The 25110-nt window shown below is 41.5% G+C and overlaps 2 protein-coding genes across 2 annotated transcripts in view; both read left to right on the top strand.

Moving 5' to 3' along the window:
• The window catches only part of ift57 (intraflagellar transport 57 homolog (Chlamydomonas)), an 18295-nt gene extending 12340 nt beyond the window's left edge, over positions 1 to 5955 (top strand). The window contains exons 8-12 of the mRNA XM_080778233.1: positions 623 to 694; positions 1732 to 1863; positions 3579 to 3641; positions 4082 to 4148; positions 4744 to 5955. Coding sequence (XP_080634359.1) covers positions 623 to 694; positions 1732 to 1863; positions 3579 to 3641; positions 4082 to 4148; positions 4744 to 4925 — 516 coding nt within the window. The 3' untranslated portion in view covers positions 4926 to 5955. The remainder of the gene's footprint in view (positions 1 to 622; positions 695 to 1731; positions 1864 to 3578; positions 3642 to 4081; positions 4149 to 4743) is intronic.
• Positions 5956 to 8090: 2135 nt separating this feature from the next.
• The window catches only part of tmem71 (transmembrane protein 71), a 31783-nt gene continuing 14763 nt past the window's right edge, over positions 8091 to 25110 (top strand). The window contains exons 1-8 of the mRNA XM_080778241.1: positions 8091 to 8236; positions 11322 to 11484; positions 13619 to 13726; positions 17214 to 17262; positions 18021 to 18233; positions 21058 to 21218; positions 21469 to 21567; positions 22367 to 22567. Coding sequence (XP_080634367.1) covers positions 13696 to 13726; positions 17214 to 17262; positions 18021 to 18233; positions 21058 to 21218; positions 21469 to 21567; positions 22367 to 22567 — 754 coding nt within the window. The 5' untranslated portion in view covers positions 8091 to 8236; positions 11322 to 11484; positions 13619 to 13695. The remainder of the gene's footprint in view (positions 8237 to 11321; positions 11485 to 13618; positions 13727 to 17213; positions 17263 to 18020; positions 18234 to 21057; positions 21219 to 21468; positions 21568 to 22366; positions 22568 to 25110) is intronic.

Raw genomic sequence — 25110 nt, 5'->3', positions numbered from 1 at the left:
CACTTTGAAAATCTGAATGAGCACAACTGCTACTTAAGGTAGCAAATAACCAAGAACATTTAATGAATATGGTTGCTTCCCCATTCAAAGTAAAACGCACTTGCCCGTCAGGCAACCTGAAAGAAAACGTTACTTTCCTGAATGTTTGGCCACCCCTGTAGGAGGCCAATCTAAAAGAAAAACATATCTTTCTAAAAGTCTCTTCTAGAGAGAGCAGAAACCTGCTCCACTCCACATTCAGCAATTGGAAAATACTTTCCACTCAAGTCCACTTATAGGTTGTTTTGTAGTTTTTTCTCTCGCGTTTTCGGCGAGTGCTCAGAGTGCAGAACGGTACACAACACACTGTTGTTGAAATTGGTTGGAAGTGGTGTGCGCGTGTGTGCGTGTGTGCGTGCGTGTGTGCGCACGGTTTTGCTACACATATGAGAGCCGAATGTCCCCACAAGTGTAATAGTATTTGAGAAATGGACATTGTGAAGAGAAATAGTTCCATATACAGTATATATATATATATATGACAACTTGACGTTGTGTGTGGTGTGTGTGTGTGTGTGTGTGTGTGTGTGTGTGTGTGTGTGTGTGTGTGTGTGTGTGTGTGTGTGTGTGTGTGTGTGTGTAGGATTGGAGGGTCCATGTCGACCAAATGCACCAGCACAGAGACGGCATCAAATCATCACTGAAGGAAACTAAGGTAGGTTATTATTAGTGATTTTGGGCGGGTCCCCAGATGACAATGACGTGACAATTTAAGGATTTTTAAGACCTTTTAAATACATAAATTCATTAATTTACGAAAAAACTAAATCTGGAGATGCAAGGTATTTATGAATAGCTCTTGAAGTGCTTGGCATCAAGCTCTCCACCTCCACCTAGTGGATTTCAAAAGAACAGGTTTGCCCTCTCATTCCTTCACCGAGTCTCTCTGTCATAAAGAGAATTAAATCTATTGTCTGCGGGGGCCGTCATCCATCTGACCATTTACTTTGGTTGCCTGCCAAGCAGTCCTTCTGGCAACTGAAGTCCATCCGCTATTGCACTGAGTGCAACTCTCAATGCTTAAAAGCCTTGAGCAAAAAGCGTGGAATCACAATGTATACAGGATGCATTGTTCCCTTCCCTCCAAGCGCCTGAGTGCTGGATACATGACAAACACTTTACTTCATACACTTTAGCTGGAGTTTAGTTTTTCAGCTTTTTGAATTTATCTGGTTTAGTTTAGTTTGCCAACCTGTATTGATGTACATAAGGGGCCCTATTTTCGTTAGTGACTTACCTCCTTATCCATAAACTTATATCCTTTTTCTTTTTTTTTACTCTTTTGAAAAACATTTTAAAATTGTTAAACTAGCTGATCGACATGTTGTGAGCTTGTAGTCCGGCTATTTGAACTATTCAATTTTTTTTCTTCAAAATAGTAAAAAAAAAAGGCAAAGAAGCTGAGGGATAACATAAGGGGCAATGGTGAAACTAGGGCCATAGGTGTCCAGAGACGGGTGAACAATAAGTAATGTGTGATCATATTATTTTCCAACCGCACTTTTTAGGCAAAAATGCATGTACTGTATGGGCACGTCGTACAGTAGTAGGGCTATACTCTTCACTTTTATGTTCATACGTGAACAAGCTGTTGACGTGTGTGTGTGTGTGTGCGTGTGTGTGTGTGTGTGTGTGCGTGTGTGTGTGTGTGTGTGTGTGTGTGTGAGTGTGAGACCGTGTGCGTGTGTGCAGGGCTACCTGGACAAGCTGCAGGACGACATTGCTAAGACGCTGGAGAAGGTGAGCAGCAGAGAGAAGTACATCAACAACCAGCTGGAGCATCTCATCCAGGAGTACCGAAACGCTCAGGCCAAGCTCAGCGAGGTATGACATGTTTTTGTTGCTTAGGCTTTGGTTAGGTAACGATTTGTAGGATTTTTGGACAGAATCTGGAGGAGTAATATAAAATAAATTGTTTTACAAACGTCTGCCTCCTGGTGGCACTATAACATGCCATTCTGGAACATTTGGGGAAGAGGTTCATCGTTGGCATCCAGGGAGTGTGTGTGCAGAATTTGGCATCGACTGGGTTTTAACAGGGCTGGAGATTAGCTGGTAACAGACACACACACACACACACACACACACACACACACACACACACACTCGGACACGTTTTTATGGGTCCCTTTATTTTTTGTTTTCTACATTTAGTTTAGTTTAGTTTAACTTGAACATTTTCAAAACAACTGTCTTCCAACAATCTTCCAAATTCCATTCATTAAAAATAAAAGAGAAAATAAAAAGTAGCTGATCTACAAGCTCAAAATGCGGCAGGAAGCGACACATTGTGAGCATTGTAGATCTGCTATTTTCAATAGTTTGGGTCCTTGGCATTGGCAAGCATCTAATTTCTCTTTTTAGGTCTTGAACTTAAAAACTTTGGGAACCACTGGTTAGACTGATTCTTCTTGAGGCACTACACTGTCTCTCTGTATTTGATATATTACATTATGTGATCACCTTGCTCATTGATATATTACATTATGTGATCACCTTGCTCATTGATATATTACATTATGTGATCACCTTGCTCATTGATATATTACATTATGTGATCACCTTGCTCATTGATATATTACATTATGTGATCACCTTGCTCATTGATATATACCATTATGTGGTCACCTTGTTCATTGATAATTATGTGATCACCTTGCTCATTGATATATACCATTATGTGGTCACCTTGCTCATTGATATATACCATTATGTGGTCACCTTGCTCATTGTAAGTCTGCTAAAAGCCCAAATTGTAAATCACTTCATCTATGTACAATACTGCAGTGCTCAGGCCAACATCAGTGCATGGATTACAGTTCTCAGTCTACACCACTACAGAATTCCATAGAGTAGAGGCCAGCGCCCAGCGTGTATTTGTCTTGGCTTGTAACTTTAGCACTGCTGCACCATGTGGCCTAGTAAGATCAAGCCCTACACTAATAATAGATGGTATTATTCAACGCTAAAACATTCTAATGATGTGATGCATTGAGAGCTGGTCAGTCGACTGTTTTAGCAACAAACAAAAAAAGCATTTTTTCTTTTTTTTTAAAATAAAAGTGAAAGCTCTATGTTCTGATAGTGCCATAGTGTTTGTTCAGTAACAGGGGTTATTACAACCCGTCTCTCCAACTCTGTAGTAAACAGAAAATACCTTTTCACATGTGTCGCCAATTTCATCCAGTCACATTTATCAGCTTCAATATTCTAGTGTTCCAGTTCCAATGTATCCTGACCTGTATGAGTTCTCTCTGTGCAGAGTGGATAACATTGGTAACCTGAAACAGAAAATGTATTTTCCGTTTACTAAACAGTTGGAGAAATGGGGATTGAACAAACACTCTAGCAACGATTACTATCATATAGAGTAGACCACATTTTATTACAACACCCTTAAATTATTATTTTATCCAATAGAGTCAAGTGATTCGTTTGATTAATTGTGGCACCCCTAGAATGATACAATTATTGTACAAAAGAAAAACACTACAACAAAGACCTTCAAAAGTTTAATGAATGCATGATTTGTCCTCCAGGCCAAAGAGCGCTACCAACAGGCCAGTGGAGGAGTGACTGAGAGGACCAGAGTACTAGCAGAGGTCAGTTACACTACACAACATTCTTCACCACATCAACCCCAGCTTCCCTATTCTGGGTCCAACTTTCAGTGAAAATAGCAGATCTACAAGCTGACAACACTTGTGAGCTTGTAGATCGACTATTTTTGCTTCTTTTGCAAACAAACAAATGAACTGGAACAAGTTAACAGGTATGCCACCTTCTGCTAACCTGGGTCTAGGAGTGGCTCTCAAAGTGGGGTTCGCAGGGACCCTCAGGGTCCTTGAAGGGGTTCCAAATGGACCCGTAACGTGTGTGTGTGTGTGTGTGTGTGTGTGTGTGTGTGTGTGTGTGTGTGTGTGTGTGTGTGTGTGTGTGTGTGTGTGTGTGTGTGTGTGTGTGTGTGTGTGTGTGTGTGTGTGTGTGTGTGTGTGTGTGTGTGTGTGTGTGTGTGTGTGTGTGTGTGTGTGTGTGCGTTCAGATCAGTGAGGAGCTGGACAAGGTCAAACAGGACATGGAGGAGAAAGGCAGCAGCATGTCTGACGGAGGTAAGACTACTAGTTTTTCATTCAACACGCACGTGTGCACACACACACACACACACACACACACACACACACACACACACACACACACACACACACACACACACACACTTCTATTTAGTTGAAGAAGCTTAAATTGTTAGACCACAATCAAGCAAACTACGGTGCAGTAATGTATTCAAAAGCATGTGGTGCATGTAGATCTGCTATCTTCACTATGTTGTGCAACACTCTTGTATGATGAAGTATAAAATAGGGCTTAAGTGGTTAATCAGACTGCTCGATTAGTCGATATTTGCGTGGTTTTGTTTTAAAATAATAAATTGTAATCAATCGATAGAATAACCACTAAAAAGATAATTGATAGTTATTGTATACTACAGAACAGTATAGTATTATCTTGTATATCGTCTCTGTTGGATCTGGATTATTTTGATGCCTTTGTGACGCCGTAGTCAGCGTAGTGTGATCAAGTCAAGTAGGGTGTTCATTTACGAGAAAACACACAAAAAGTTAAAATATATAGATAAGAGGTTTCTGCCCGACAGCAATGGCATTCTAGTGCAGTTATTCATGGGAGTTGTCCTGTGTGTTCCAGCTCCTGTGGTGAAGATCCGACAGAACGTGACCAAGCTGAAGCAGGAGGTGGTGCAGATGGACATCCGCATGGGCGTGGTGGAACACACACTGCTGCAGGCCAAGCTCAAAGAGAAGAACAATATGACCCGAGACATGCTGGCCACCAACATCCTGGAAGACACTGCCGGGTCATACGCTTAGCCCATCGGAACCGGGAAAGCATCCGTGTCCTTTGATACTTTGGCTGTTCAAAAGTAGCAGATCTACAAGCTCATAGTGTGTCACAAGAGACGAGATAAGAGCTTGTAGATCTGCTCAAACGTCTCAAACGTTTTCATGTCAAGGACCCCCAAATTGATATTGACTGTGCTTGGTATAATATTGGCCTGTACATTCAAAACCAGCCGTATCTGCAATGCTCTTTACTGTTAACATGTTAATTAAATTTATATTGATGATATACAGTACTATGATATCCTTGTATTTGTTTCAACAGAGTTTGGGTGAGTTTGCCACGGTGGACCGCTTCGACCACTGACTTCACTGAAACAGCTCACCCTAACCTCCCATCCATGTGTACAGGAAGTGAGGAAGCATTTCTGTACCCCACTAATCCATATTCACACGTACAATATTAAACACACACACACACACACACACACACACACACAATATAGACATCAAAGATCTGGGTGAACAGAACGGTCTGGGTCTTGTAAATCAGATTCTTAAACGAGGACACAGATTATAGGTCTCAGGTCGGGTGTGAGTTATACTGTACTACCTAGAACTCGTTACTTTACGTGTAAACATATTTATGCACCAACTGGAAAGAAATCTCTTATTTCACCATTTGATCCCAGGATAAAAACAATGAGCCCCTATAGAGTGCAGTAGCTTTTCCCAAACATTAGAAGTTGTTTCCCCCACCTCTCATACCAAATGTATTGTAGCCTACAACTATAATGCTAATATAAATGTATATTATATTATATAAATTTAAATAAACTAAATATCTCACTACAGAAAAATGTAGACTGTGTTAGCCGTATCAGTTTGTTTTGGGAGGTCTGAAGCTTAGTTTTTTTTAGTGACATTTAGGCATTGGAGAACCAAGAGGTACTCTTGTCAGTGAGCATGTGTTTTGGTCCCATGCCTCCATGTTGGGCAGGGCTTCCTATCTGACCACCACTGTGACTACCCATATACAATTATTGAATTTCAATTTAAATGTGCATGCGTGAGCCTGTGCATTCACCAAGATCATTGTTGAGGACATGCAGAACTGATAACAGAAACGTCTTATCTCAATTTTTAACTTTTGGTGTTTTTTCTCAAAGTAACGCCCTACTTGATCATACTGCAGCGTCACACAAAAACATCAAAAGTATAGCATTTAGCTACCAAACAAGAGGTTGACAGGAAATGACTATTCTCTGAAAGTAAAATAGAGTGACTTCTGGTTCACCAAGTTCAAGTTGTGCACGGAGTGTTAGTTTGAAGATGAAATATGGCTGAGGACGTGTACCAGGACCCACAAACGACACATACCCCGGTGAGTTGTCTTCACTTTCTGACATGGCGGGGTGAGTTGTCTGTGGTACACACACACACATTACATTTTACCGCACATTTGACTCTTGTGTTATATTCTTGTGAAATATTCAGTAAAGTATTCTTGTGAAATATTCAGTAAAGTATATAAAAGAGCTCAAAGAGTACATATTCAGTCAGTTACTTGAAAATAGCCAATCTACAAGCTCACAAAACGTTGTGTGTGACATGTTTTGAGCTTGTAGATCTCCAGTATGCGGCCAGAGCCGCCAGACCAGGTATGCAAGCTATGTTTTTCTTGTGTAGATTTTAGGTAAAAAGTGTTCTCAGAGTCAGAGTTCAACGAAAAGGAGTGTAATCTACTTCTGCAAAAACAGAAGCACTAACACATCTCATCATGATGTTCAAAAATGTGACCACTTCTGTAAATAGGCTACTTCTCTCTTTGTATCTTTCCCCCCAGATACTGAGGTGTGTCCTCTATTACTCCATCATCTTCGCAAAACACACACACACACACACACACACACACACACACACAGAGACAGACAGACAGACAGACGGAACATATGTTGTGTATAAATGTGTGATGATTAATTAACTAATACAAGCATGCTTATTGTCTGAGTTTGTTGTATTAATTCAATCCGCAGGAGCCTGCATGTAGCTTCACTTCAGCTTGGATGACGTGAATAAATGAAACCTACCCAACAGAGGTATCACACTTCAGGTTTTTGTGTTTAAGGGTCACATATACGGTATACCATGGACAGGGTTTGATTTGTTCTTGGACAGGGTTTGATTTGTTCTCATCAGTTCTCATCCAAGTAGGCTATATAAATGCGATAAGTGAAGGATTGCCAGTTTCAATGCATACACAATGACCACTAGATGGCACTATTGGACTGAGAATTAGAATCAAGAAACACTTGATTGCAGTATAAACTATGTAATGTTAACTTAATATGTGATGTAAAGTACATTTAATACATTACTATAGCATTGTTTTTTAATTGAACGTTAAGGGCCATTTGCAATGTACCGGTAACTGTTTCTTGTTTTATTTCAACAAAGTTGCGTAAAGACTGGTTAAAATGGAATAGGCCTACAAGGAAGGAAAATATTAGAGTCAGTCAGGGACCAAATGTGAGTATCGTATAATACTTGTTCATTTGTAACACTTTGGCAAGTGTTAAAGTATAATGTAATGTTTTCTAATTCAATCAAAGCTCCTTTTAATTGAATTGAAATTAAACAAATCACCACGACATCTGACTGTATGTGTAGGAGGCGGGTTTGTGTATTTGTCTTCTCCTCAAGGCGAGGCTTTATGCTTCCATACTTCAACAGCTGCTGTGTTGGCTGGAAACTGGATGACAATCAGTGTTGCCATATCCGCTTATTATAAGCGACCTCGACCTTGTTTTCCTGTAAAGTCGCTTGTAAATGTTGGTAGACGTTTTTCGGGGTTTGTTTATAATATAAAGTGTAATGCTAATGTGTCCCTCCAAATAAATGAATGTGTTAATCACTTTGTCGACTGAGTCATGGACCCCCATCTGAAATTATAATGTGTGCCAGGCTTTATTTATACTCTAAGGTGCCCCCCGACCCCATTGATTGATTTGTGTTGTTAAAATGTTTCAAATATTCCATAAATGTAGCAGTATGTAGGTTATTTTTGGTTTAAAGTGCTCATGCTCAGAATAGGTCGTTTCTTTTGGTCGCTTGTTTTCATAGACATGGTTGCATATTTATCTCAGAATCTGGCAACACTGAATCTGGTTGACGAGCGCCCCTCTCCTCTCAGCTCCTCTGTGTAGAATCCTAACGGATGTCTGGGAGAAAAGAGTGAAAAAACAACATTACTGACCCACTATCTACACTTCTGATCCCACCACTAGGATCTAACGCACTTCTCATTAGAAGTAGAACCGGCAAAGAACCGATCGGCCCCGGTAAGTAGCTACGGATCTTTTGAATTTGATGTTGTTCTGTCTTTGTTTGACACCGTGGGAATCCCCACTAAAGTCTTCTAAACCGGTGGAAAATAGAAGATCTACAAGCTCACAGCGCGCCGCAGTGCAATGCGTTGCGAGCTTGTAGATTAGATCGGCATAAATGTGCAAGCCCTTTAGGGTGAAAACAATTAGCCTACGGAATCACGACATTTTCTTCTGCAAACAAAATGAGTTTGGATTTAGGCTATGCAGTAGGCTATGATTCTGAGCTGCAATTTAAATTTTGAGAAACAAAACATTTTATCCCCAATAATGAAAGTAAAAATGCTGAAAAATATTATATTTTTATATAGACTATATCTTTTTAATTTATACTTATATTTATACTCATTCGGAGCTGCAATAGTCTATGTGAAAACATTGTTTTAAACAAAGAACATGATTCTGCATCACTTCTGCTGTCCTGTCAATATTTGTGGACTGCTGAACTGAATTTAGACAGAGCAATATGAAATAGCTGATAGTAGAATAATATTGTTTCGCCTTATGTAAATGATTTGTTTAGTTGTTTTCCTATTCATAATAATTGACTGAGTAACCTATGTAGCCTGTAATATAGTAAAATAAGAAGAATGCATGAATGAAAGGAGTCCATTACACTGTATGAGAAGGGGTGCTGGTGGAATGGTTTGGTCTGGTGGTGGTACCCCATTTCCTGCTACGTATTTTCCTCCAGCATCACCATCTCCAACAGCACACACGCACGCGCGCATGCACACGCCACAGCCAGAAGGCCGACAGCACTCTGCAACACAATGGTAATAGACTGCACAATTTTAACGTGATAATAGTTCTGGTAGACTATTATTATTATTATTATTATTATATTTTTTTACAGAACATGTTTTGTTTATGCAATTTTGAAATAGATTGAAGTATTTATTAACAGTTTGCAGAATTACAGTACATTTCAAGCACAACTCAATACAAAAACTGTCAACTGTGAGTGGACGACCAATAAAGCACTATGCTTGTTTACAAGCCTAGTGTTCAATTCATCATAACATTTAGAGACATACAAATATACACTTCTATATAGCCAGCCAGCCCATAAAGGAGGTAAAAATGGAAAAGAAAACATACAGTGAGTATGTATCTCTGCAAAGATACTACTGCAAACAAATCTAACCATTTGTGCAGCCACGGTAACCTACTGTACTTGAGTACAATTTTGAGGTACATTTATTTAACTTTTACTGTATTGCTACTTCCACTTCTGGGGCAATACTTCGACAACAATAGCAGACAATGATAATAAAAAAACGGTTCGAGTACTGTGCTAACTGCAGTCCGTTTCTCTAAGACTAGAGGATTTAAGTGGTTAAAACGTTTCATCACAAGATTTCTGTTTCCGTGACTTCCTGAGGAAAATGAAATCAGTGCAGAGTTTGTGTATTTACATTTTCCTCCTCCCATTGTGTGTCTCTGCAAACACATCTCGTTAAAACCACTTAAACCCCATTATATGTAGTTGATCAACATCCCCCAGGGCTATATTATTTCTGGCCCCACTTCATTGATGGAGGTATTTGCTAGAAAAGATTGTTTATTGTATATTTGTATATTTGATTTTGTCCATATCGCCTGGCTGTAGTTGTGTGTGTTTGGGCCTGTAGGCTGTGTGAGCCATCACATTGTTCCTGTGTTGGTGGGTCAGTCATTATGATGAGGTCTGTCTGGTGGTCTATTTTGGTCCAGGAGATATGAGCAGTTGGGCCCTGGAGCCCCTTTGAGAGGAGGACACACACACACACACACACACACACACTCTTTATTCACTCCGTCCTACAGAGACGGATGTTGGGAACTGTACGTTACCACGGCGATGTCTGCTATGAGACAACAAGTGTTGCACACAAGATATTGGCAGAGTTTTGTCACGTGAAATGAATAAAATAAAATAAAACAGGTGCTCAGTGGAGAATGAGATCAAAGTATCGTAAGCATAACGTTGTTGTGGTGTTCCTGGATCAACGGGGTAGTACTAAATAAAAAAAGAAAGCAAGATCAGGGCACAGAAATACGTCACCTTGTTCTGATGTGTTTGAAACATTGATTCTTATCGAAACATTGATTCTCATAGCTTTAAATGTATGATCCCACTTTTTCAAAATGTCCGGATCTTGCTTTCTTTTTTAAATTAAATGAATTATAACATCAATAATCTAACGACACTCTTATGCAAAGTGACACATAATGGTACTTAGCCCGTTTATCAGGCGAAGAAAGGTCCGGTAGGTAGGGCAGCAAATCAGGGCAGAGCAGCCAGCCCCCACAAGTTCTTTCCGTAAACATCCCTACTACTTGTGGAAGTAGTAGGCCTGTTTATTTAGGATGTAATTCTACTGTGGGAGCTTGCAAAAGATATTTGAGGTCAAATAAGATGCTTTGTGTGGTCATAGTTAAGGCATTTAAATTCAAATGATAATAGAAACGTAAAAACGTTAGCGGTGGCGGCCAGCCAATAGAGTTGCTGCACCCAGTAAGAGGAGCCGTCCCATTGTGGAGTGTCCCCTCCCCTGCAGTCAAACACTGGGACACACTGTTCAGATGACCAGACTAATGTCTGTACACACACACACACACACACACATGCACGCGCACACACACGCACACAATGTAATGTAGGCTAATGGGAGTCACACACACGGAGAACAGAGAATCCCCTTAATTCAAACTGAAACGGTTCAACTGGCCATTTGGTTAGTAGTAGTAGTACACCAAGTTAAATACACATTGAGGACTTTACTGTAATGTAGATTGGGGGTCCTAGACATAAATCATGGTATCAAATGGTGGTCCAATGCATATTAAACTGGGGGTCTTTGAAATTAAAAAGGGTTGAGAATCACTGGTGTAGAGGGGGGAGAGGAGGGGGCCTATTATAGAGCCCTTGGGGAGTCCAGTAAGCAAAGTATAGGGTTGAAGTGGTTAATGTAAACTTGTAAAGTGTCTGTGTCGTGGTGAGGACGGGGTTAACAGGAAGAGTGACATCATGGTGTTTTTGTTCCTCTCCGTGCAGTGTGTGCTCAGAGCTGCAGTTCTAGAGTTGAGACGATGTATGTGGGAGACTGCCTGAGACAACTGACTGACTGACTGCACACAACAGACCTGACACGCAGGACTCTGCTTCCAGCACCCAGGAGTTTTAGTCCACTTTGACTGAAGAGAAAAAAAACTTTGGGGTAAGGTCACATTCTCACCAGAGAGCTTTGCTGCGATTAAAACGAATCCTGCTGCGCATTTTCAGAAAGTGCGCTTCGTTTGGCAGGTGTGAAGGCTCTTTCGAATCCTAATGCGCAGCAAAGAACCGCATTTTACTCCGAGCAAAAACGGGGGTTTCGCTTCGCTTCCAATCGCACTTGATTACGATTCGGTGCAGGTGTGAATGCAATCCGCAGTAAATAAAGCAAACAATGTGGCGGGTGAGGAGCTGAACACAGTTGGAGACGGAGAAGGCATATTTTACGCAGCGCAAAGATGTCCCGTTACCGTGGATAGACGTGGTCGAATGAGGAGAGTGGAGACTGAAGCCCTGATCGAAATGAGGACGAGTACATTAATCAATTGCTTAAGAAAACACAAACACTGCAGTGCAGTGTAATAGTATTATAGCCTACAGAATATTCTGTCTGTCTGTGCGTGCCGTAAACATGGAATGCTGTCACTGTGTGGGGAGTGGGGACTAGTGGGGAGTAGGAACTTTCATCTCGATAAACTTGTAAACATTTTGCGCTGCTGTCTGTTATGCGGCTCAGCGCTGTGCCTCCATGCCTTTTAATACTCTATGCTCCATGCCCAAAAGAACAGTGCGTGGCTGCGTGCGTATAGTGAGAGAGCGAGAGGGGGGGCAGTCCCACGGCACTACACATGCACGTTATGAGTATAATTTTATCACCATAGATTTATCATTTCACTGTGTAGGCTAGTTTATGAATGGAACACATTGATAAAGGTCCCCCCTGGTGCGTTTCCAATTGCTGCGGATGATTGACTGTGTGAAGGCAAACCGCAGCAAATTAAATATGCAAGAATCCCATTTGGGCCATTTCTCCGCCCATACGAATTCGAGTCTACCGAAGTATTAGGTGAGAATGTGACCTAAGTGTGTGTGTGTGACTGTGTGTGTGTGTGTGCGTGAGACTGCGTGCACGCAAGAGCACAGCAGTAAGTGGCACACTGGGTGCAACTGTTAACTGAACTAATATATATTTTTGATTTATAACGAATAATAAATAGTCCATTTTGGTGTTAAAGCTTTTTAGCTTGTGTATTATTTCTATTTTTACTTGAGCGTGACACCGTTGTGCGGCAGTAAAAAACAGGACTCAAGAAGTATTTCAGTCAAAAATATATATTAGAATTCAAGATTATTCGATTAAAAAGTATTAATGGATACTTGCAGTGTGTGTGTGTGTGTGTGTGTGTGTGTGTGTGTGTGTGTGTGTCAGCATGAGGATATTATTGTGTTAACGGAGCAGCCTGTTAGCAGTGAGATTACAGGAGGCTGTGTCTAATCCTTAATGCAGGGCATAGTTTGACTGAAGAAGACTGCACAATGCACATGTTAAACACTTAAACCTTACATACTTCAGGAGTTCTTCATTGAAAATAGACGATCTACAAGCTCACAGGGACGCTAGGGCCCATGTGGAACTGTACTGTACAAAAGGTCTCTGTCTCTCTCTGTCTCTGGTGGTGGATTACTGTCTGCACACTGTAAGGAGCTAAAGGAGTTTACAAGAGACTGACATAATCTTGAAGGTGCAGCCTCTCTCTTTCTCTGCCCCCCTCCCCATCCCTTTCTATAGACAAAATCAGCATGAAATCACCAAGGCCAAAACTGTATTTTCACTCAGCAGTATATAAACCTTATTTCTGGAGGGGGAAAAACAGGACGCTATTATATATTACGTAAAATATCCACAGGTTGACATGCCTACTGACACACTAGACATAGCTACTGTTCTGGACACACACAGACATTCTACCTGGAAACACCCGTTTGTTTACAAACATTCAAACATTCTGATCTGGTCCTCAGATTGGCCCTTTCTAACCTTTCATTTTGTGCATTCTTTCTCTCTCTGTGTGTTCACAGTTTTACAGTTTGTGTTCCTATCTCTGTTAGTTCATTCCATGTAACTAAATAAACCTTCATACAGTAGATTCTTCTGGCGGATATTCTCATGTCACAGGAAATGTACTGTGCATTGCGGAACATTGGCTGTGTTTCCTGTGGTGTTGGTCTTGACAGCGCGTGTGTCCTCTTGGCTCTTGTGTCTAATGTTTTGGTCGTGTTTCTAATGTTTTCTACAGATCGGGACAGAGGCACTCCCCACCCCCCCATCTGTCTCTCTCTCTCTGTGTGCGGACCCTGCAGGACTGAGGGAACCATGGCTCTGTTCTTCTCTGGAGCCGTCACAAGTAGGTCTAAAATTCAACAACCATGTCCATATTCTAACCTTTTGTTTTTTTCGTAAATTTATGTCCTACTAATTTATAAAAAGTCGCACATCCACAAGTTCAAGCTTGTAGATCTGCTACTTATGCTATTTTTGAATTTAAATCATCCTGAAACTTAACAGTTTTGGACATACTGTAATGAGGTTTCCAGCTGACAGAGACAACGTGCTACTGCAGTGGTTCTCAAAGTGGGGTCCTTGAGGGGGTTCCAGGGGGTCCCCAGCTAAATGTGTTAATAGCATCCAAATGCATATTCATTCGGGGGTCCTTGGCATGACAATGTTTTGAGAACCACTGTGCTACTGTATGTCAAAGAACAATGACTCTCACAGGTCTCTGTCACAGCATTCCACATGCTGACATCATGTTTACAGTTGGGCGTGGAGTCAATTTGTCTCTTATTTGCTGCTGCTATAAACTGGATGTTATTGTGTATGTATGTGTATATCATTGCTGTCAGGTGGAAACTGTTATTTTTCGTAATGTTTCAAAAATAGCAGATCTACAGGCTCACTATGTGTTGCGATGTGTCATGTTGGAGATACTGTACAAGGTTTCTGCCAGACAATAATGATGATATAATTGTATCATATTATTGTTATAGTTTATTCACTGTTAATATGCTAGTACTGCAATATCCAAAGGGGGCCGAACACAAGTCATTACTCAACAAAGAGTATCATAAATTATAAAGATGGAGTTTACTGACTTCTCTTTTGGTTCCCAAACAGTAGGCTTACTGCACAACAGTAACACAAACGGTCACATTCCAGCATTGTGAAGTGAAACACTGTCAGAGTATGTGTTGAGTTAGTGTCAACAACAGTGTTCAATGGCCTACCGTTCCCCATGTGGGACCAGTTCACTTCTACAAAGTAGTTTGACAATGGCTGCTTTTATTGAACATTTACAGAGGTACAGTATGGTCAAAAAGACGTGAATGTATATCTTTCAAGGCAGGCAGCCCAATGACATCAGTATTTAATCTAGGACAGACAGACAGACGCTATGGGAGATAGACAGTAGGACAGCTGGGAATATGACGGTGTAGGAAAGGCAGACTGGAAAGATGAGAGGGATACAGGGTAGGAGAGTGTAGGAACTTTAGGAAGATACAAACTGATGCCTGGAATTTGTCCCCTCAGTACAAAAAACCTCTTAGCTGCATACTACCTTTTTGTGTTTTTTCGTAAATGAATGTCCTACTCAGGGGCGGCCTTAAGGATCGGGAGGCCCCGTTCATGACGCCATAATTTTAATAATTAATAATAATAATAAAAATAAAATAAAAACAATATTTTCTTTTTTTAGCTGCTGCCAACTAGGTAAGTGGACGTACAGGATGAGGCTGAATAATTGACAAGGCTGATTGGAAGGCTGGGATGCAATGCAATATTACTTCTACTACTACTACTACCTTACTACTACTACTACTACTATTACTACTACCTTACTACTACTACTACTACTACCTTACTACTACTACTACTACTACTACTACTACTACCTTACTACTACTACTACTACTACTACTACTACTACCTTACTACTACTACTACTATTTGTTTTTTTTGGGGGAGGCCCCTGTAGGCTCGAGGCCCGTTTCAATTGAAACGATTGAACACATGCCACTGGTCCTACTTGATCATACTACAGCATCACACAAAAGCATGAAAAGTAGCAGATCCACAAGCTTGTATCTTGTAGATCTGCTACTTTTAGCTATTTTTGAATTTGAATCCTGAAAAGTAACAATTGGACATCTACGTTTCACCGTTTCCACTCCCTTCTCTCTGCCCACAATTCCTGCTCTTGTTCCATAATAGGAAGGCCAGCTCATTCATCATAAATGACCAGTTCCCTGTGCTATTTAAACCTTTTCATCTACACAGTGTGGCTTGAGCAACACATTACCATTGACTTGGCACTAGCAATGTAGCTCATTTAGTTGCTTTATGCATTTATGCAATGGATCACCATTAGCTGCAGACTGAACGGTAGCTACTCTTCCTGATGTCCAAGACGATATACATACAATACCCGTATGTACATAATACAAAAAAGAGAATATTACATCCTAAATGTATTACACACAAAGGCAGCAAAAGTCTCCACAAGTCATTACTCACATAAGAAATTGATTAAAAAAAAGGGAATATAACCAATTAAAATGCAGTAGACAACCAACCATAAAACAATTATTTCATCTAAGATGAAATGATTGTTACTTACTTTTGCTTTTGTTGATGGTATTGAGAATTCAACCACAGCCACAAACACTGCTGAATTAGCTAGTGTTCAATAGGAACAGCTTCATGTTATAATGCATTTAACCATAATCCATTTATGAACTCTTGTCTAGCTGTGAGTGTGAAGCTGTTCTGGAAAATGTCTTCTTGAAGTAGACGTCTAATGACCTTTGACCTAGGCATCCAAAACCTAGCTGCCATGCCATCTTGTCAACACTGATAAATGTCAAAGCATGTTATAGATAGGATTGTGAGGTGCAGTAAGTGATGTGAGGTGGATGTGATGACTTGTAGTGTGTAGAAAAAACGTTTGAAAGGTGAATACAAAGAGAATACAATTTTGAGCCAGGCAGAGTTTCCATTATGTATGTAAGTCGGTCTCCTCAGTATAGCCAATAATAATATGTAATTGAGATCTCAACTGTTGCTGCCTTATTTTGTCTTCTGTTTTCTGAGTACCTACAGTATACTGATTTACATAAATTTACACAGTGACTAAGGTGACATCTGCATTTCTGGGGTGGCCCAGTGGCTCTGTTATGCTGTCGGAGATATTTAAAAATGTCGGGTCTGCTTGTCCGCTTATGCTTGAAACCCACCAGGCCAGCAAGCATAGGCACACGGACGCTGATTTCTTACTGGCCATGCAGGGAAGATTTCATATAATCAAGTAATCTTGTTGTAGCACTACAGGGGATTACGGAGCATAGGTTTTCACCTCCATGTATGACTCTCACAGCATTGAGTCAGTATAATTATACCATATTAATACGTTCTCTGTTCGGAGCAGAGTTTGGCCAGTAAAGTTACTCATAGGTGTCTCATGTCTTCTCAAAGAAAAGAGAGAACATGTGTTTCTCCCCAGATAGGCAGAGGCCTTGAACAAAGACTGAACTCCTGTTCTTCTGTGTTTGAGAAGAGGGAGTACGACCATCTGTCTCAGATACAGCACAGGCACACCTTTACCGCACAGCCGCGGACAGACGAAGCTGACGCCCGACGTCATTCCGGCTTTTTAGACAGCTGGTGGATGGAAAGGAAGCTCCACCTCCGCGGCTGACTGACGCGACGGACAGATTCCCGGAAAATTTGACCTTAATGGGTCCTTTTTGAGCTATTGCAATAGAACTATTATACATCGAATGCATATTTGGACGACAACAGCAAGTGGTTCACACGTTTCTGTTTATTTTTTTCAGGTTCACCAATCAAAGAGAGACACCCGCTGGCTGACCAATCATGTCAAAGGTAGGATTGTCTGTCTGTCCTCTATATCTCGAGGACTGTCCGACCAAGTGGTGTGTGTGTGTATCACTTGGGGTTAGGTTAGGGCTGTGTGTTGGTGCCCATGCATGGAGATCTCTGTACGTGTGTCTGTCTGTTTGTGTCCCTTCTATGTCCATATGGAGATCCCTGATGTCCTCAATGTGATGTCACAGTACTGGCATCAATGACAGAATGACTTTCAAGTAGTATGACAAATGGGTACTGCACTAAGTACACTGACAACAGGTACAGATGGGCAATGGCATTGCATAACCGGAGGGCCATGCGTTGTGTTCCCAACGCTGTTGGTGCCGTTGGGCCAACGGGTATCGGCCTGGTTGTGATAAAATCCTACCATGGGGAATTATTGCTTTAATGAAACGGTTGTGCCAAATGTGGTAATATGAAATGTTTTGTATGCTCTCCCTCTGCCTTTTCTCTTTTTTGAGGGGCACTAGCCTCTCCTATGCCCAGCTGTGTGTGTCTGTGTGTACTGTGTACCCCATAGCGATGATTTGATTGGCTGAGGGCTTAAAAAGTGAAGATAAAAAGTGAGGATGCCAAAAGTGATTGGAAGTGATTGGCCAGAATGTGATGTACTGTATGATACAAAATGATGAACCTTGCACAAACACATCTGACACACACGTGTGCACACACGTTTATGCACACACGCACTACACACGCGTGCGGCACAGACCCAGTGACATCACGTCTGTGTCTGTCTCTCTCCTCCACAGTCTGGGCCTGTCTCTCCTCTCTCCGGACTCCTCCTACGTGTGTTACTCCTCCAACACCACCGGGGGCTCCCCGTGCTCCTGCCGGCGCTCGCCACGCCTCCTCTCCAACGGCTACTACCTCCTGACGGAGGACAGCTACAGCTGGGACGACCAGGGCAACGTCTCCCTCACCCCGTCCAAGACCAACGTGTCCTACAAGGAGAACATTGTCCGGTGAGTCGTGACGACACTTCACTACAGCATCCATATACCAGGGGTTCTCAAAGAGGTCCTTGAGGCGGTTCAGAGACCCCCAGGGGTCCTCGAAGGCGTTCCTTATGGGTCTGTAACTCAAATGGAACCAAATGAACCCATTAATTATTGAGTTTAAAAAAGAAACACTGCTATAGCCATAAAAAATAAATTTGCCCCTGGCATACTATCATCATCATACTATAATTCTAACAATGTCTGAGTGTCTGTGTGTCCGTGTGTCTGTGTGTCACTGTGACTGCCGTAACGCCTTACTGCCCCCACTTTTCACACAGGCATTGACCATATGAATATGGAGGGCGTAACGAAGCCCTTTTTCCGATTTGACACATTAATGATTATTAATGAATGTATTAGTCAATTACAAACGCACCCGGGCGCAGTACAAGGGGGGGCAAATATCTCACAACGGGTAAGGGCTAGTCTTTTCAATTTGGGGGTCCTTGACATGACAATGTTTAAGAACCGCTGCCATATACAAACAATCTGCTTTCCTAGGTGGGTGTAAGTAGGGATGGGGATCGAGAATAGATTATATCACAGAGTCTATTCTGAAGTTATTGAGAATCGGAAATCAATACCTGGCTTACACCAGCTCAGTGGCCTTGTGGTTAGACCCTGAAACTGGGAGGTCGGGGTTCGATCCACGGCGATCCACTTCCCTGCTTGGCACACAGCATCAAGGGTTGGATTGGGGGTTAGATCAACTATAAATGATTCCTGAGCGGCGAGCTGCTGCTCAGCGCTCCAAGAGGTCAAATGCGGAGAACAAATTTTGCATACAGCAATGTATGTGACAAATAGTAGGACTTTAACGTTAATGGCTTGCATGTGCTTACATGGCTTGCATGTGCAAGCCACATAGTTAGACTATGTAGCATTCAAAGATTATGGAAAAGTTGTCTTGAGAGACTAGTGAGGACCCATATATGGAGATGATGTAGTAAAAGAAAAACGGAAACAAAAAGTTCCTTTAAGGGTTTCTGATAGTGGCTCAAACAGCAGCCAGAAGGAAGTGCAGTTCTGTGTTAGATATCACATGCAGTCCGGATATAGAATGTTTGGATGAGAGGACTGTGGTGGTGGTTACGTAACTCCAAAGTAACTAAATAAATACAAGGGCTGTACTTGAGTACAACTTTGAGGTACTCTTACTTGACTTGAGTACTGTATGTCCATTTTTCACTACATCTCAGGCAAATTATACTTTTCAGTTATTTGAAAATCTTACTAGATACTTTCTAGATTTAGACTATTTTTACAAAATATACATGAACCAATTAAGCCGTATTTTTCACTTAAAAGTTAGCTGATCTACAAGATCACAAGCCGTCGCATTGTGATGGCTTGTGAGCTCGTTGTTTGACACATTTTTTTTAAACTTCTGAAATGGGTCATTCTGCACAATGAGTCCTTTTTCTTTGGCACTTTAAGTATATTTTGACACCAATAAGCCAGTACTTTTACTCGAGTATAAGTTTTGAACACAGGACCTTTCCTTGCAACAGAGTACTTCTGCATTATGGTATTACTACTATTTTATTTAGTATAAAAAACATCTTGGCTACTTCTTCCAGCCCTGATCATTACGTAACTCCTCCAAAGTGCTGACACCCCGTCTTCAAACAGGCCTCTCCACACAGATGATGAGGTCATCCTCCAGGGCCAGTCGGAGCAAAGCGCTCGGTACACGTCAGACGGCTTTACGAGCTGCGTTAAATTCTTTGCGCGTCACACGTCGTGTGTTCAACAGCCAGCGTGTGAAGTCATCTGTTGCTGTTGCTAGGTGACTTGCATGTTATTGATAATAGAGGTATAACAAAAAGTGGCTGTGTGAGTTAGAACATTGGTTACTAAACTTTTTAGCTCGAGACCCAAAAGAGAAATGCTGTCTCCCCAGGACCCAATGCAAACTAGTGAAAATCGCCGATCTACAAGCTCACAATGTGTCACAATGTATATATGTATATCAACAGAGATATATATATATCTGAAACAGAGAAAAAAATGTTTTACTCAAAGGACAAATATCAGCATTTAGTGGGAGAAAAAGGCTTGGTATAGATAGAATAATTGTGGAGACAATAATTGATATTAGCAGCCCCTATTTAGTTTGTCTTTCTTACCATGAGGCGTTCCTGTTTTGACAAGTTTGCTGCCAACTTTGGCAGAGATACATGATGAGATGTCACATGTTGTGAGAAGCATGATACACTAGAGAATGATCTGTTACTCACCCTCATGTTATGTTAAATACTGTCTGCAGGCAGGGGTGGGTGTGAGCCAAAACTGCACTATGTTACTTTCTTCTACCCCGGATTTCAACCCTGTTTCCTGCAAGTGCTGACATTTTAACCATTGAGCTAATAGACCCAGCCTGTGGGCTCAGGAGATAAATCAGTCAGAGCCTGTGTCTAGGTGAAACATAACCTTTGACACAATCTACATTTCTCAATAGAAGAGCAGGGAGACAAAGGGGGACCCTTATGGGTCCATTTGGTTACATCTGAACACTCAAAATTACAGACCTGTTATGGTCATTCAGGGCTAGCTCTTGTGTTTCTGGTGATATTATTAACTACTCAGTTTGACCCCCCAAAATAGAAATTTTGACAAGAATGTCCACCACAAGCAAGCATGGCGTTGACCCGTGGTCCCGACTGTTCTGGAGATTTGAAGGCGACTCGCGTGCACACTCATTGAGAGATTTCTTTATGTCTCTTCTGGTGATTGATGTTCCAGGGTGTTCTTCTTCATGTATTCCTTCTGGTGTTTCATCTTGCAGGGTGTTCCGTCGGCGGAGGAGGCCTCGGCGCTCGTTGGCCAGCCTGCTCAGTGACATGACGGAGACGTGTCAGTCCTGGCTGGACCAGAAGGTCTTCGGAGGAGTGTTCAACACCGCCGTCACTGCTGAGGCATCCTGGGTAGAGGACAGCACTAACCAAGGTTATTATTGTGGTTTCATTAGCTTTCAATTCCAGTTTACCTCAGAAATGTTGCGGAAATAGCCGACCTACAAGCTCATACAGTGAGTGAGTGAGTTGTTTTATTTTTTTGTATTTTTATTCTTTTGTAAAGCCTAATTTTGATTGTTATTTCAGTAAAATTGTTATTTCAGTTAAAGCTGGACTATGTAACTTTCCTCTTCTATCCCTCATTTATTTAAGTAGAATAACCTTTGACCCTGTCACTACAGAGGCATCATGTGTAGAGGCCAGTACCCCAATCACTGGTGCATCTTGGGTAGAGGACAACATGGCCACGGCGCTGGACAGCAGCTGTAGCTTCACATACGGTGAGACGGTTGAAGAACCTGATGATCTAACAGCTTCAATTTAATCTGTTAAAACCTGGAAAGCATCTGTGCATTATTTTAGATTTTAGCTATATAAATGTATATATAGCATCATACTTTTTCCAGAATACTCTTTAGAACAGTGGTTTTCAAAGATTTGCAGATACCGGTATACAAGCTCAGAGCGTGCCACTTTGTTCTGCGCTGCAAGCTTGCACATCTGCTATTTTTGATCATTATTGAAAAATGTTTGGTTTTACACAAATCTTCTCTTTGGCACAAAACCTTTTCAGATGGGTTCCTAAATACATCATTTTGGTGGTCCTTGGCAGTTAGCACGAAAACGTTAGAGAACTACTCATTTAGAAAGCATTTAGTAGAATCTGCCTCAGGTCTTAATGGGATAAAAGTTTACTTTCGTCACTGGCCGCTCGGGTGATATACCTGTCCACCACCAGGAATTAATTGGTATGAAGACTAAATTGGGAGAAAAAAAAGGGGTTGTTCTCCTTGTCCCGGGAGGGAATCCCCCACTGACGGTGGCTCTTACTACTTGTGTTAACATATCATACCATATAGATTAATTCAAATAACATTTCATGCATTAATATAAGTTTCAGATTGTTTCATTAAACTAAAGCTGTGTGTGTGTGTGTGTGTGTGTGTGTGTGTGTGTGTGTGTGTGTGTGTGTGTGTGTGTGTGTGTGTGTGTGTGTGTGTGTGTGTGTGTGTGTGTGTGTGTGTGTGTGTGTGTGTGTGTGTGTGTGTGTGTGTGTGTGTGTGTGTGACCGACCTACAGACCCGACAGAGATCCCGCCCCCTCTGGACAAACTGGCCCCGCCCTCTGCGCCCCGCCTCCTCTTCCAGGAAGAGATCTGCACCGAGACCTGTCACTCACAGGGGCGCTTCACCAAATCCCTGGGTGGCCTCTCCGAAGTCCCGCCTCCCTCTGCCTTCTACACCAATAGCTGCTGTCCCCCGGCCACAACTGACCAATCTGGTGAGCTGGAAATTATGACATTAATTTATTGAGATTTTGAGATTTATTGAGTTCTGATGTGTATAGACCAATTATTTGTTTATAAACATTGGGTCTGGGCGCACGGGTGACTGTTTCATGTGGGGGAGCGCTGGTTTCAGTCCATTCAACCTCCTCTTGTGTGTGGAGGTTGTGCTAGTGAAGTGCACCCTAGGAGACATTTATACTTCAAAACACAACAGTATTGCGCACAGAGAACAGCTGATATACAAGCTCACATCGCATCGCGGATGTGACTATTGTTAGTGTATAAATATACTTGATGGGCTGCAGGTGCGCGTGCAGCCATGGACAAACAGGCTCTGCTGCCGTGATCATGAGCGCATCTCCCGTTCTTATGACAGCGACTGGAGGTGTAGTTTTGAGGACAACTGTTTTGAATTGCTATTATTGTTCAAACACAACAGAAACCAATGGTTACCAATGGTTTCTGTTGTGTATATTTCAAGGGCGAGAGATCACAATAAGAATCCTAATCATTCTTCCTCCACACTGGGATAAAAACAGCATCTTAAAGTTTGATGGGGCATATTTTACACGTGAGTGCAGTTAGAACTTTTCCATTGCATCTTATGAGAGGTGGTGTTCTTCTGCTGCCGTTATGCGCACGCATGCTGTTGCTTATCAGTGTGACGTCGTCTGTTAAGGCGTCTATTGCACATCTTTCTGATGGTGTACGAAGAGGAAAAAAACAAACGGTTCTTGTTCTACTTGTGGCTCCACCTGATAGAAAACTAGGTTAAGCTTTAGTTAAAATACGTTTTTAAATATATTTTCCTATTAATCATTGCTATGGAGTAGGGTTATAACGATAACATTTTAACAGTGATACAATACGCACTATGGTGTGTTTGTACAGGTCTCTGCACACAGAGCACGTTTTTCGGACCTTTAGCGGTTTTCCGAAAAATGCGTCCGGTGTGCAACCACCTTTACTGTCTCTTCAGCTCTTCAGTAAACCGAAAATACATTTTCTGGTTGGGATACCAATTTCATCCTATCAGGAGAGAGAACTCAGAAGCAAGTGAAATTGGAAGTGGGACAGAAGCTGATGAATGACTTTTGTGGGGTTCCTGATTCGTTGAACTTATTAGCGGTCTGCCCTTATTTAAGAGCTGGAGAAACAGGAAGACCCCTGTTACTGAACAAACAGGGGGGTCCGGGACCCCTAGGGGGTCCTCAGAGTTAGCACAGGGGGGCCGCCAATTCTTTGTGATTGTATTTTCATGGCTTTTGCAGATTAAGTCATATGGCAGCCAAGTCTATGGGATTTTTGTTATATATATCGTTTGCCAGTCTATGGACTTTAATGTATTTTTTTGTCCACTAAATGATGACCTAAGATTATTTTTTTTACATTAACCTTGAACCCTAGCAGTCTATGAATCTATGAACCCTAGCATTCCTAACAAGTCTATGACATCTATGAAAAAGTTTAATTTGAAACACAATTTTATACAGTGTTATGGTCGGTTAGCGGTCCTTGGGCTGAAACACACTGCTTTAGAGTACTATCGCAATGTAGAGAAGGAATTGGTCAGATATGACATGCCTCTTGTAGAGCATGGCTGGTGCTACGTAATTCCTCCACGGTGCTGAGCTGACAGGCAGCAGAAACACCGCCTGTCCGTCTCCAAACGCCTCGTTACACCGATGATGGTCATTCTCTGTGGACAATCAGAGCGTCATGACCCTCGGTACATTTGAGGACAGTTTAGTTGTGTTAAATTAAAGTTGTGTTAACTTATTCTGCGCCACAGCAGCTTCATGTACACAGAAACACATGTGTGCAAGCAAGTATGTGCACTCACACACACACACACACACTATAAGTATAACCCATCGTTTTTGTCATTTCGTCATTTTTTTCAAATCTTCAAAAATGATGAAAAACTGCGCGCTATAGTATGCCGTACGATATGGGCTATAGCCCACCGTCCAAAATGATGAGAAACAAGGCTAACTTTTTTTTTCAAAATTTCAAAAAACATGGGCTATAACCCATCGTTTTTGTCATTTCGTCATTTTTTTCAAATCTTCAAAAATGATGAAAAACTGCGCGCTATAGTATGCCGTACGATATGGGCTATAGCCCACCGTCCAAAATGATGAGAAACAAGGCTAACTTTTTTTTTCAAAATTTCAAAAAACATGGGCTATAACCCATCGTTTTTGTCATTTCGTCATTTTTTTCAAATCTTCAAAAATGATGAAAAACTGCGCGCTATAGTATGCCGTACGATATGGGCTATAGCCCACCGTCCAAAATGATGAGAAACAAGGTTAACTTTTTTTTTCAAAATTTCAAAAAACATGGGCTATAACCCATCGTTTTTGTCATTTCGTCATTTTTTTCAAATCTTCAAAAATGATGAAAAACAGCGCGCTATAGTATGCCGTACGATATGGGCTATAGCCCACCGTCCAAAATGATGAGAAACAAGGCTAACTTTTTTTTCCAAAATTTCAAAAAACATGGGCTATAACCCATCGTTTTTGTCATT

The sequence above is a fragment of the Protomyctophum bolini genome (assembly GCF_963924005.1).
Source record: "Protomyctophum bolini genome assembly, chromosome: 12".
Classification (NCBI taxonomy): domain Eukaryota; kingdom Metazoa; phylum Chordata; class Actinopteri; order Myctophiformes; family Myctophidae; genus Protomyctophum; species Protomyctophum bolini.
The sequence above is the reverse complement of the archived record's forward strand: the minus strand, read 5'-3'. Positions and strand labels throughout refer to the sequence as shown.